This window comes from Gordionus sp. m RMFG-2023, chromosome 2, assembly GCF_954871325.1.
Source record: "Gordionus sp. m RMFG-2023 chromosome 2, tfGorSpeb1-WG-v2, whole genome shotgun sequence".
NCBI lineage: Eukaryota > Metazoa > Nematomorpha > Gordioida > Chordodea > Parachordodidae > Gordionus > Gordionus sp. m RMFG-2023.
In genome coordinates this window covers 26,309,188-26,324,404 of record NC_088776.1, presented here as the reverse complement: position 1 = coordinate 26,324,404, position 15,217 = coordinate 26,309,188, and the positions used below count along the sequence as shown (strand labels likewise).

Below are 15,217 nucleotides of genomic sequence, written 5' to 3'. Positions count from 1 at the left end.
CATGCCCAAACCATCTTAGTCTATTTCGTCGCATTACCATACCAATCATTTCTATACCTAATCTTGCTCGCAATTCCTTGAATATCGGCAAGGAATTTGATAAAGGACTCGTCTTTACCTCTGGAGATCTGAGATGTGTCAAAGATTTTAATGATGTATGATTGAACAGATGGAATACAACAAGGTGACCCTATAGGTTCCTTTTTGTTCTGGGCATTAATAGCCTGATACGAGGCATAAATAACAAATGCAAGCTAAATCTTCATAATTGGTATATCGACGATGGTATACTAGGCGGCCTACCGGATGAAGTGATGAAGGCACTCAAGATAATAAAATTCAGCGAGAGCAGTTTGGGAGAGCGAATTAATCAAAAACGGATATTGTTCACTTGGGATCATTGACCTTAATCACCTATGGGGGGCTATTAGGTGGGGGTTTTCGCCATAAATTATATAGGTCCTTGTAGATCTTTGGTTTTACTCTTTTTTTAACTAAATTTTCTTTCAAATTCTTTATAGTGATATATTGTATAAATTTTTCTGAAGAGGGTGTGTGTAGGGGGTAATTATTTATTATCTTAAAAAATGATATTTACCAAAACAGGCAAATTAGCAAAGCCCCCCCCCCCCCCCCCTGGTTACTCTCCTGAACCATTGATATCTACAAATATATCAATAGTATATTTAATAATCAGAATTTACTTATATGTTATATCTCCAAAATTTATACTAATTGAATTATAATTGTCACATTTATTCTTAAAGGCTACGGCATATATATTCACAACAGCTGAGGCTACGCCATAACTAACTGGAGAAAGTGAACGTATGAGCATTTCATTGTTAATTTCCATAATTGGATATTATATTGAATTGTTCATACACTCTAATTACTGACTTAAAAAAAATATGTAAGATATTATCCCTCTTCACATACTACAAAAATATTATAATTTAAAAAGATTATTTGTTATTAGAATAATATTCAATTATTTTTTTTATATTCTTGAACGTTAAATCAAATATTTGATTAATAAAATAAATTATTCGATTTGTTATATGAAATCAAAAATATTCGAATATCGAATGAATTTGTTACCCAAAATTATGGTATTTAAAATTCTCTAAAAAATTAGGCATTTTATCCACAAAATTGATATTTATTTAAAAAATTACTATAGATAACTTCAAGAAAATGATGATTTTGATTTTACCTCTAATACAAAAATCCATTGATAGCGATGAAAGATTTAATAAATGCCAACGACTCATAAAGGAATCGAAATTATGTGTTCGAGAACCATTTATGTCGACAAAATTATATTTCGTTTTGTTGAGTTTAGGGGTTAGACATATCAATTACGAGTAATATTTCTTTTATTTTAAATACTTTAAAAAAGTAAATACTGGATTTCCCATTCACTTCATAATTAATGTGTCAATTAATACGAGAAAAGGTGTTTCCCCTAAAATTATGACACTTATATTTTAAGATGGGTCTAGCGTTTATATAATTAATAATTATTCTACTCCTATAATATTTATTCATATGTATTTTTATATTAAACTTAACAAAATAATAGTAAATATACTCCTTTTATTCCTAACTGTCTTGCAATACTTAACTTGGAATCTAACCTGGATATCAATGATTTATGTAGCAACAAAACTAAAAAAGATCACAATAATATTTCAATATTGAACAATTATATTTCACAACTGGGACATTTATTGATAAAGATTAAATTATTTGTAAGCCCTATTTTCATACTTTTATGATTAAATCTTTATGTAATAATAAAAAGAAAAGAAATAATATTTCTTAAAAATTTTATTGATATTTTTAAGAACATAAACGAACATTGAAAACATCTATGAATTTTATAACTATATTTAATTTTTTTTTTGGCATTGAGATCAAATTGGATTCATAAATCGCATACGCGCAGGAATTTGGTCTGGGGGGGGATAATAAAATTTTTTAAGAAATATTATTGTTTTTTAAAAATATCAAGCATAAATTTATTAGGACTAATAACTAAATACACAATTTTAAATTAATCTGAATTATAAAAAAATTATATGTAAAGAATCCTTAAATGACCCAAAATAGAAATTTGAATTTTTTGAGCCTTTAAACAAAAAGTTTCTTAGGAATAATTGCATTTTATGTTATATATTTACAATGTAAAATCCAATCTTCGTTGGGATTGAGCTAATTTTTCAATTATCTCATCCTTGCTTGTTGTCAAATGCCTATGAATATTCAAAAGATCCAAACCTTTCAATCCACTTTCAAAAGTTGTACTTCTTGGTATGTTTTTCGGCCCGGTCCCCGGGCTGGACTGTATGGCCGGGCCCGAAATTTTAGAAAAAAACACTTGGGCTGAGCCTGAATTTTTTAAAAAAAACATCTAGGCCGGGTCTGAAATTTTTTTTAAAAAAATATCCGGGCCGGACTGTATATTTTAAAACAGCCTCTATTTGAAATCGTTATTATTAGCTATAAAAATCAAAAATAAATATAATTTATTTTAAAAAAATCAGGGCCGGGTCTGAAAATTGAGCTTATCCGCAAAAATTTTAAAAAAAATCCGGGTCGTGCCCTGCAAATGGTACCTCTGCAGTGCTCTGTTATTCTTATTAAAAAAGAGAATGTTCTCTCATTAGTTTACTATTGGGAAGAGTTGCTAATATATATAAACCCTTTTAATACATTAGGAATATAATCTAAAATGTGTTTTGCAGAGCACCCATAGCATTTTTTGGGACTGTATCAACCATAGTTAATCTTATAAACATAGTTATTCAGCTAATAAGGCATCATAAGATACTTTAACATTTTCATGATAAAAATCCAACAAATATTTTTTTTCTATCACCATCTGAAAAAGGTTGGGAAGGCTTTTATGGAAATAATATTTGGATTGGTAAGTGCTGCATAATGAATTAAAAACCATTCATTTATTTGGTTTATAAATGTATTTGTATCTAAGATATACTCTTCTACTGATCCTATTTTAATGTTTTAACTATGAGCTTGCCTTGCTGCAAGTCGAGTGAGACAAATATTAAACACGTATAGCTCTGCTTTTGACTTAACAATAACATATAAAACATGAAATTCTTCATAAACATTAGCCCTAATTTAGTTGAATTCTAATAAAATGCTCTTTGCTATTCTCATCTTCTTAATCAAGTCATCATGTTTTTGAAAAGTAATACATATAATAGTTGTACATTCTAATGAGAAACAAAATTTAAAATAAGCATTGAATCCAATAATTTTCTTGCTTCTAAGGAAAAATTTCTTTCAGGCCCCTGTGATATGTCAGTAAAAGCAAATAATGGGCTCTTCTAACTCCATAAAAGCTGTTACTGCTTGATGGCGGAGACTCTATCCCATAGGACAAGGTTGCAATTTCTTTTTCCCTGTTGGACAATTTCAGAATAATTATTATTTGACTAGAAATTTAAAAATGGTAGATAAATATTACGCCACTAAAAATTTGAAAATAATAAGATAATATTACGCCGGAAAACTTGAAATCGAAATTAATTGATAAACTTAGTTATGAATGTGATAATAAATGTAATTAAATATATATTTAATATGAGATAGGAATAAATATTAACAAATATAAATTAATATGTATTGTGTAAATTTAATTCAAAACATTTCCATATTTATTAATTTATTTGAAAATAAAATTATTTGACTTGTAAAAAGTTGTTAAAATAACATATTTATATATTCTTATCAATTTTTACAAGTTAAAATTTTTATTTCAAACGAATTAAAAAATATGGAAATGTTTAAATTAAATCTGCACAACACTCTAAACAAAAATATTTTTGAAAAATATATCCGGAAATCGCTATAGAGATTTTTGCTTGAGCTAACATTGTTGAGATATCCTAATATGATATTACGACCAACAATTTTTATTAATTTTTAATCTTCTTATTCAAACAAAAATGCAATTTTTTTTCTTAAAAAAATATATTTACATTTTTTATTGGAAGATAGGAAAAATAAATTATAAATATATTTCAATTTTTAAATTTTTCTTCGGGAAGCTTAATTTAAATATTTTTGATATAATCGTAAAAGGATTCTACTTATTTTAAATTTAGACGACACAATAATATTTTTGATACTTCTAAATTTAGGCCTAAGTTTAGCCGACTATTTTCACAAAAATAGTTATAACCTTACGACTAATACCAATAATCTTCATCTATGTTTAACAATAAAAAGAAAGAAATTATAAAAACAATAATACATTTTATAACTCAAATTAATTAATATTTTTTAATTTATCAAGGATCATTTCTAATTTACAAATGTTATAATCTCAGGATCCTTTTGAAATATCGAATCTTAATTTTGAGAAAATTAAATATTTAATATAATTTTATTTGGAGTATATTAATTAATGTATCCATGGATCTATCACTTGCAGATTAAACTATTGTATAAAAGGTGGGGTAGGGTAGGGGGTTGATATTTTCCAATTGCTATTTCTACAATAGGGGTAACAAAAATAAAGACTTTTTAATAAAAACATTTTTAAAAAGATTTTATTGATTAAATCATGACTTTTTTGTTTTATTACATATATTTTTTTAAATAAAATATACGTTTAATAAAATAAAAATAATTTTATAATATATACCCTGGAAGTAAGTAACCCTTAAGGAAAATTTATTACATTAAACATTTCTTTTCCAATTAATTTATGAATTAACCATTAACTAAACAATATTAAATTGACCGAAAGGTATTTATATGTTATTAACAATATTTAATATTTGCCCATTTATACTAATTTTATTACATTCTAATTATTAGGCCTATTCAAAAACGAATTCGAATCGAGTAGTGCAAAACTAATCGAATAATTTACTATTTGAATTCGTACGAATAATAAAATCTACTATTTGTATTCGATTCGAGTTATTCGAATTAATATTTTTAATAAAATAAATCATACTCAAATATATTGACAAATTTTTTTATTACAAATTTAATTTTAAACAGAAAAAATTATAATAATATGTAATCAATAATCTGATAATAAATAATATATAATCAAGTTATAAACAAAATTAAAATATATATTAATTTAATTTATAATTTAAGCCAATTTTTAAGGCAAAGAGTTTTTCTTATATTTTCTTCCCTATATGACATGCGGTTTTTTGGCAATAAATTAGTTCCAACTGAGAAAAGCCTTTCACAAGCAGTTGATGTTCCTTGTATAGATAGATAATCCCTTGCCATTTTAGAGAGTATTGGCATCCGATATGCATTTGCCTTCCACCACATTAACGGGTCAGTATCACTCTTTGCTCTTGGTTCACTCAGATAAAAATCTATTTCACACAGTTGAATATTATTTTGTTTAAAAACAATGTCTAGCCTGTTTTGTTGAATTTTATCCTTATTTGTTTGACAGTTATAATTATGAGCTTATAAAATAAAATCATATTTAAATGGGGGTAAATTAAATACCTGTATATCTATTGTAAATCTCTTTAAATTTGTCCATTAACTTGGATATATCAATATCATAATCAACAGATATTGATTTAAAATATTCTACTTTAAGCCTGGGATCTAATATTGTGGTTATTATTGCATCAGCGGCAGTTAAATTATAATAGCCCAACAATTTATCACATGCTACTTTGAAACTATTGTTAAAGGATTTATGGAAACCAGGTTTTCATTTTTTAAATGTTCAAGAATTAAAATATAATAAGGTATAACCAAATTATAAGTAGGATAATTCTCCCCACATACCATATTTGCAGTTTCATATAAAGGCAATAGTATAGCTTTAATTTTTATAAGATCCTCCCATTCTTCCTATATGTTATCAAAGTATATTATTACCTTAAATTTTAGTTTACCTCTGATATTTGTTTTTCTTGAAGAATTTTAATGTTAGTTATTACTTCATTAACTAATTTTGTTATAGCGGGCTTTAACAATAAGCCCCTTTCAATCATTTGATAGGTGCTATTCAACCTTATTTCACAATCCAATTTTGGTTTTAAAAAATTTAGGGGAGGATGTAGGGAACTACATATATTTTTTTTAAATAAATTTAATTTTTGAGGGAAATTACGAATCATTCTAATAATGTTTCTTAGTTTTAGAATTGAAGGGTCTAAAATTTTTAAAATTTCTTTGGATATAAAATTAATGACATGGGCAAAGCATGGGATGTGCCCTATTTTTATTAAGGTTATTTTAAAGAAAATGTATCAATAAAAGTTTTATTATTAGTTGCATTATCTAAAGTTATATAAAAAATTTTATTCTCTAAATTATAATTTTTAATTATTTTGACAAAGGCTTTAAATATATTTTCACCTGAATGTGTTTCATTTATTGGACTGATATCCAAAATTATGTTATTTATTTTAAAATTATCATCAATAAAATGGGCTGTTAGCCCTAAAAAAATAACCTGTGTTGGGCTAGTCCAAATGTCAGATGAAAAATTAATCTGATTTTTATTTTTAGATATTATTTCCTTTACCAATTGTTCATTTTCTGCAAATGTTTTACATGTGCAATTTAAGAGTATTGGAGCATATTGATTTTACAGAACAGTCAAGATCACTTATAAAATTTTTAAAATCATTAGAATTAATAATTTTAAAAGGAATATTATGATTTATAAATAATTTTAATAAATTATCCTTAAAATTAATTTTTAGAATTTGGTGTAGACTTTAAAAAAATGTCAATTTTATTATTTTTTTTACTAAGGTGTGAATGAAACCTATTATAATGATTAATGAAAGGAGTTGTTGTTTTGCCTTTACATTTTATAATACTCTTGCAATGATTGCAAGCAGTTTCACTATTTTTAAGGATTTGATATTGTACCATATGATTGCTCTCTTTTGTGAGGAAATTTTCTCATCTTCAACATCAAGCATAATTTCATCAGAAGCATTCTCCTCTAACATAATTAGGCTAGCTAACAATAATTATTGTAGAAATGTAATATATTTTTATGTACATCTGGTTTGTGTAATTTTTAATATAATTTATTATGAGATTCAAAAAATAAACTTTTCGTGAGATTCAAAATATGTGGCAAATAAAAATTTAAATTTTCACTTCAGAAATTTTTAAATTTGTGCTAGAATTTTTATAAACACAAACACATCACCTGTCCGATTGGCAGGTCAACAAATAGAAATGACAAATGTAAGATTTATTAAACAATTTATTAAATATTACGAATAATTCGTTTTATTCGAATCGAATAAATGATTATTCGTATTCAGATAAAACAAATAATTTATTATTCGTATTCGTAATTATTCGAATTATTTTTGAATAGGCCTACTAATTATATAATATATGAATAAAAATAATTTAATGTTGGATTATTTTAATTAATGAATATTATTATAGAATTTAAAATATCAATATTTATTTAAATTGGGGCAAATTGAAATAGTTATAGATCAGAGATTATTTATATCTCCTTAAATATAATAATATTTTATAAGTTATTATATCAAAAAAATAATTTCAAGATTAACATTGTATATGAAATCATTTTTTTCATTAAATCTAACAATTAATTGTGCAAAAATTTTTTTTAAAAGGTAAATCAAATTAAAATAGAATCATTTTTTTTAAAAAATACATAAATCATGATTCTTATCCAAAAAATAATGAATATAAATCAATTTGGCTTAGTGCTCATATCTATATACTTTATTCTAGATTTTTTCAAATATAATATTTAAAATTATTATATATTTTGGCCACAATACTCATGAGCACATATACAAATGAGAGGACTTTTTCTTAATGAAGAATTAACTATCTTAAAAGTACCATATCAAAAAATAGATTGAATGAGTTAGCTTTTCTAAATACACATAGGTTTGTCCCCTAACAGAGCAAGTTATTGAAAAATCAGCTCAATCTTAAGAAATTAATAGTTTAAGTGATTCATGTCGAATATTATTTTATAATCTTATTTTTATGCATTCATTTAAATTTGCAATAAAAAAAAGTTAGAGATATCCAATAAATCGCAATCAAGTTACGCCTTAAATTTTGTACCAAAGGATTTAATCACTTTACAAAATGATTCGCCCATAACAAAGGCTTTTTTTGACGATCTTACGCAAAAAGATTCCCTCTTCCTCTTAGCTCGTGGTTTGATAGATAATAATATTCTGCAAATCATATTAAATTGGCGGGATCCTATTATATTCGAATTTATCATAGTGTTCTCCAAAAAATTCTGTTATATTCCTTATACGAGTTTAGTCTATCTATTTAATCGTATAAATTATCACCTGCTCCCTTCGATAATCAAAGAGATTCAAGAGTATTATACTATAAAGGTTTAAAAATTAATAATTATTTCTAACTCATATATAATTTATTTTAATTCCTCATCTTATTACATTATTTAAAATTAAATTATAGTCCTGTCCTGACCTTTTTTAGGACAATTATTTTTTAGATGGTCACAATCAGGGCTTCCTAGATTCCCCCAAACCCATGAAACCCTCTTAAAAATAAGCTATTAAAATTTGTTCACCCTTCTCCCCCCTTAATTACATATTCAAGATAAAAGGTGTATTTATTGCACAATTTAAAATAAAATTTAACTAAAAATTTAAAAATATAATTTTTATATTTTATGCAAATAGATTTTAGTTATATACAAAAAAAAATTGGTATTTTATTATTTTTGAGAATGGACCTTAAATGATATAAAAAAAATATATTAATATTCTGAAAAAAAGCAATGAAAGGGCTAAGTGAATAAATGTCAAGAAAAGAGATTAAATGGTTTTTTTAACTTCAATTTTTAGAAAACGATTTTTCATAGTGCTTCGAAGTCTAGATTCAATCAGCTTTATTCTGCCCATTACTCTTCATTAATATTAATGATATCACCATCAGAAAATATATGAACTTTTTTTGAGTATTCCTTAAAAATCAATATTAAATTAACATAAGTAAATCACATCATACTCGTCGTTTTGACCCTTTTTATCATCTTTCTCCATTTTCCTCTCTCTCTTGGGTATCGCCACTGATCAAATCTAACATTTCATTCTCTACCACTTTCATACAGCTTATTTTTGGTTGCCGTCTAGGTCTTGTTATCTCAACTTCTAAACAACGTCATCTATACCCAATCATCTCTTGCCTTCCGTTCAACATGTCCAAACTCTTTCAGCTTATTTCTTCTCACGGCATCAAAAATAAAATTTATTTTTTAGGAACTTGTAGCCCCAATTCTATTTTTATAGAATGAGTGCTTTTTATGTTTTTTTAATATATTTTTTTTAAAAATTATGAAGTTGATTAATTATAAAATAAAAACCATCAAATATTTTAAAAAAATATCAAAAATTAGTTGTATAAGATAGTATTTTAAAAGTTTTCATAAAATTTTAATTGGTCGAACCTGATTTTTTGTAATATTTTACATTGCGTGGGGTCAGTCAACTTATTCGAAAAATCATAATAGGCTGGTCTAGAGTTGTTAATTTTGCTTATGCCTGCTCTGAGCACAGACCCGGCACAAAAACCCATTTATTTTTAACTTTTTTTTGTATAGCGTAGCATTACCAATAGTGTTGTTTGTTAAGTAAGACTCCATTTTACCGATTTTAGTATTGAAATGGCCAAGAATAATCAGCTTGTATCTCTTGGGTAGTGAATCAATAATGTTGTTTAACTCACCAAAAAAAAGCATTCTTTCCCTCAGGATTGTGGGCGAGTAAATATTTATGATGATAGTAGGTTTGAAGGCTGTATTAATGTAAAGGGCTGCCATTCTTTCCGAAATAGGGATAAACTTCCTGATATATTGGCAGATATTATTTTTAATTAAAAATGCCACTCCGGACCATTTATTCATATTAGTTCCAGAACTTAACAATGTAAACCTTTTACTTTCTTGGAAGTTTTAGAAGTAATTCTATAGCTTAACGTTACATTTATCTTTCATTATATTACGCTGTTCGGCGCATTCTTATTTCAAATTTCTTTAGGCGCCGCCTGATTAATATTTGTATTTATGAAATATACATATTGCTCCTTTAGATTTACTGAATATAAAAAATTTTTTTTTTTAAATTTTCTTTTCTCTCTCCCTTTCGAACACATTAACGATATAATTAAACACATGCATACATAACTACAATTTTGACAAATGTTATCAAAATCGAAAAATAACAAAAGGATACTTCAATAACGCTTTATATGCTCTTTTTTTTATAATTATTTCTATAAACATTATCATTTTACATGAATGTTAATCGTTAACATGTTTTCATTTTAATCGTCAATATATATCTTTAAACCACTAGTTTCTTATAATTTCTTAAAGAAATCTTACCGTCCCATTTCTCTCTTAATACTTTCTCAAAATAAGGAAAACAAAACAACACTCTTAAATAAGATTAACAAAAATAATAGTAAAAATTAAAATAATTCTTAAAGTAAGCCTAACGTCTCGTTTCTCCTCAAAATTTATTTTTTAAAGAAGTTATAATATTTTTATCATGTTCGAAATTAAGGGACAATTATATCCACTTATAATATAAACGGTCTTTATAATAAAATCTCTATCCTTACTAAATTACTCTCTAATGAGAATATGGACATAATCGCCATACAAGAAACCCATATGTGCAATGACTTAAAAGCTGTATTTAAAGATTTTACATTGTTAAGTTCTGGAACTAATATGAATAAATGATCCGGAGTAGCATTTTTAATTAAAAATAATATCTGCCAATATATCAGGAAGTTTATCCCTATTTCGGAAAGAATGGCAGCCCTTTACATTAATACAGCCTTCAAACCTACTATCATCATAAATATTTACTCGCCCCCAACCCTGAGGGAAAGAATGCTTTTTTTGATGAGTTAAACAATAGTGTTGTTAAATTACCAAACTTTGACCATCTCTATTGTGTTCTTATTCAGAACTTTAGACTAAAATTTTGAATTAAGCTTCTAAGTTTAGTCTCAACTTGAGGATTGACTAGAATATTTCTGGATAAAAATATGGCTAAAGCTGTTTTATAGTCGACTAAAGATAGGTAGTTTAACAACACTATTAAACAACATTTTTGTTTCACTACCCAAGAGATACAACCTGATTATTCTTGGCGATTTCAATACTAAAATCGGTAAAATGGAGTCTTACTTAACAAACAACACTATTGGTAATGCTACGCTATCTTGCCAAAATAATTCTGACAGCTTGTCTTTATTAGAACTATCTAAAAGTAAGGGCCTTAAAATACAAAATACTTTTTATCAACATAAGATTCAACATATTTTTAATTTCTATAGAAATAAATATTCATCACAAATTGATTTTATTTTGTCAAACATTCACAACTGGTTTTTGGATGTGAGAGCGATTACTACAGTCAACATCTCTGACCACAAAATGGTGAAAGGACATTTAATGATCAATAGTGAATTGTGGAGAAACAAAAATACTTTATATGCATCTAAGAGAGTAGCTCCCCGCCAACTAAGCTTTCGGGAAAACTATAATAATTTAAAATGTCCATTAGTCAAAGATGAAATTTCGATTAAGCTCTCTCTAGAAATAAATTGTTTCATGCAAACTAATCGAAATTCAACCCTGGAAAGCTGCTGGAGTAATTTCAAAAACATCCTATTACTCAACTGTAAGAATTTTACCAAAATTAAAGGCCCTCCCCCTAAAGAATAGATATCCCCGACCACATAATCCAAAATAGCGGAACTAAAAACCAAAAGCTATAGAGATGTGTATCTATGGAAAACTATACAGAGACTTCTAAGGTCAGATAGAAGGAAATATGTGGCCAATAGAGCAAATGAAATTGCAGATATGAGATGCAACAGATTATTTGATGCTTATAAGAAATTGAAAATGTTCGGAAAACTTTCAAATTTTAAATGTCTTCCCAGATTAAAAATTGGTGATAATATCATTCGAGACCCTGAAGTACAAATGAAATTATTGTTAGAACATTATTCTGAAATATTCAACTCCAATCATGTGATACTTCCTACGGAGAATGACCTACTCTCCACCAACTCAAATTTTACTACGTCGGAGATTAAGGAGGCTATACTAAAACTGAAAAGTAACAAGGCGGCCGGACTTGATTGCATTAGAGCGGAACACTTAAAAGTCGCTCCAGATTATATCTCAGTATTTTTACTAAAGATGTTTAATAAAATTTGGGTTTCAGGTGTTACTCCAAAAGAATGGAACATATCCTTTATTTGCAACTTCCCAAAAGTTTCCAATCCATCCACTTTTGATGACTATAGGGCGATTGCGCTGACGTCTATAGCATCTAAGGTCTTCATGGTACTTCTAAAAGATAGAATAGTAAACTCTACTAGCCATTTATTATCAAATAACATTTGCGCTTACAGACCAGGTAGAAACATCCTTCAACCTATTTTAGCGCTAAAAATTACCTTACAAAAATGTTTCAGATATAAACTACCTTTTTTCTTCATCTTTGTAGATTTAAAAAAAGCATTTGATGGCATCAAGCCAGAAGTTCTATGGAATATCTTAACAGATATAGGTGTGGACTTAAACATAATAAGAATTCTCAGAAATCATTATGGCTCACTGATGTCTACCTTTAAAGTAGAGAATGTCCAATCTCCTTCCTTTATGGTACATAAAGGAGTTAAACAAGGATGTGTTCTGTCTCCTATCATATTTAATATTGTTATGAAAAAATTATCAAAGAGGGGGATAAAAAAACTTTTTTATCTTTAACATAATAAAAGAGGGGGTTTAAAGAAAAACTTTTTTTTATCTTTAACAATACGGAAGCGATATCTGGGATGTATATAAAACTCAAACTAAAAAACTTCAAGTCTTTATTAATAGATGCCTAAGACTTATAAATGGATATATATATCCTAGAGTCATTATAAATATTAGTCTATGGAAACTATCCAAACACATTCCAGTCGCAGTACAGCTAAAGAAAAGAAGAATTCAATTATTTGCGCATATTCTGAGAAATGCGGGAAATAATTTGGCCTATGAAGCTCTGGACTGGCTACCGATCTACAAAAACAAAAGATACTGTAATTATAAAACATACTGGTTAAATAAAACGATATTTGACATTCTGAATTTGAATATAAGCCTAACTCAATTTACACATCTGAATAATAATAAAAGTTCAATCAATAAACTTCTTAAAATGAAAACCAACTACCTTATAGATCGATAGTTTTTCCTATGTATTCATTCAATCCCTTTGGGAGGTTTTAGAAATTTCATTTTCCTCTTTACCATTTTCAAGCCCATTCCAAAATTTTTCAACATAACCTTTATATTCCTAAACCTAATACTGTACACTCATTGGATGGTTATTCGATTTATTATTGCTCAACGTAAGTTTTCTTTAACCTTAGTTTTAGCATACTACTCTAACATTATGTTAATATATTTATTTAAACTGAGTTATTATTTATTTCTCAATATTATTTCAAATAAAATCAATATAGCCAATATTATCCTTCCATAATCTAGTTTTATTTTAATCGGGCATGGGCTTTTTATTTACGATAGATGAATATTATAATCATTTCTTATTTCTAGGTTTCTCACAATGCAAATTGAAAGTAAAATTAACATAGCCAATATAGCCCCTCCATAAATAAACTTTTATTTAATCCGGCATGGGCCTTTTGACCTCTCCTTTTACTTTCCCATGGGCGTTTAAGTAAGGGGCTTTGCCTCTTGCGCGCACAGGTAACTGCGGCCTGCCCAAAAAACGTGGATGGTTTTCTCTTATTTAGTTAAATATTTCCTCTTTTTATCCCAGTTAGATGGGCTCTTATAAGAGAACCAAGCGTTGCTCTGTTATATATATATCTTTGATATATATATGACATCTTAGGGCTAGTGCGCTTAATATCACGTATAATATTTATACTATAAATAACTTTATTTTACATCCGTTTTTTTTATTTATAAATATTTATCCTTATTAAAAAATAAAAACTATATTTTCATTCCCCCTTCCATCTGTTTTTTTCCAAAAAATTATTATGGAAATAAATCATTTGATAATAAGTTATTTTAGTTTTATTTCAAAATTGAGTGCAAAATCGTCACAATCCTATTTTTTTTAAAAATATTATTCAATAATATAATTATAAAAAAATGTTTCGAAATAAATTAGTCATTATTAGCAATTATCGCTATTATTTCTTCGCGATAGTTGTTTCGCGATATTGTATTCGCGGTAATGTATTCGCTTTAAAAATTATTCTTAATACAAAATTAATATTATTTACACTACGTTATTATTTTACTATCTTAAAAAAATTAATATTATTTTTACTACGTTAAAAAATTAATATATTTTTTTTTACTATGTTGAAAAAATATACATGCTGTGCGAGAAGCAAATATAAAATTGCTTATTTTTTTACGTGTACACATGATTTATAGCGCTCATGCCCTTTAACGTTGAAGGTTCAACAGAGCTACGCTAGATACCTAGCTGGATTAAATTAAGTTGGATGAAAAATTAAAATGAGTAGCCCTCTACACGTCTGTTGGCAAGCCGCACGTACTTGTACGCACAACAGTAATAGAACTTTTATTTAAACCACCATAGACTAAGGAAAGTAGTTGGGCAAAACAAAAGCCTATACCCGAGAACTTCAGTATATAATTATTAAGAGTGGGAAGTGGATGATTTTAAGTTTACAATTTTTAGTGTAAGTCTTAAATGGATTTTCAATTTTATTATTCTAGTTCGATTTTTTAATCTTGATATTCTATTATTTGCATTGGAAAACCGAATATCACAATTCTGTAAAACTATTCTTAAATAATAAATAAAAAGAAAATCATGCATATGTATTGTGTAATTTTACGTTAAAAAAAAGCCTTAGGGAAACAAATAAAAGGATGCTTATTTTTTTAAATAAATAAAGGAAGAATTTTTTTATATTTTATTATCTTTCCTTTTTAAAAAAATTTCTTCTTTTAAATTAAAATGCCTAATAATTGCAATTGTGTTGTTGAAAATTTATTTAAAATATCATTTAGCTCAAGAAATTTCTATTTGATGTGAAGAAATTGATTATTAAAAAAGGAAGACAAAAACCAATTTTACAAAACTTAAAGAAATCAAAACTTTCA

The 15,217-nt window shown here is 26.7% G+C and overlaps 1 protein-coding gene across 3 annotated transcripts in view; it reads left to right on the top strand.

Moving 5' to 3' along the window:
* LOC135923203 (uncharacterized) overlaps positions 1–15,217 on the top strand; it is a 105,930-nt gene that overhangs the window by 64,505 nt on the left and 26,208 nt on the right. For all 3 annotated transcript variants that reach the window (XM_065457826.1, XM_065457825.1, XM_065457827.1), the window contains 3 exons: positions 1,184–1,367; positions 1,586–1,754; positions 8,061–8,396. In XM_065457826.1, the coding sequence (XP_065313898.1) occupies positions 1,184–1,367; positions 1,586–1,754; positions 8,061–8,396 (689 nt within the window). The remainder of the gene's footprint in view (positions 1–1,183; positions 1,368–1,585; positions 1,755–8,060; positions 8,397–15,217) is intronic.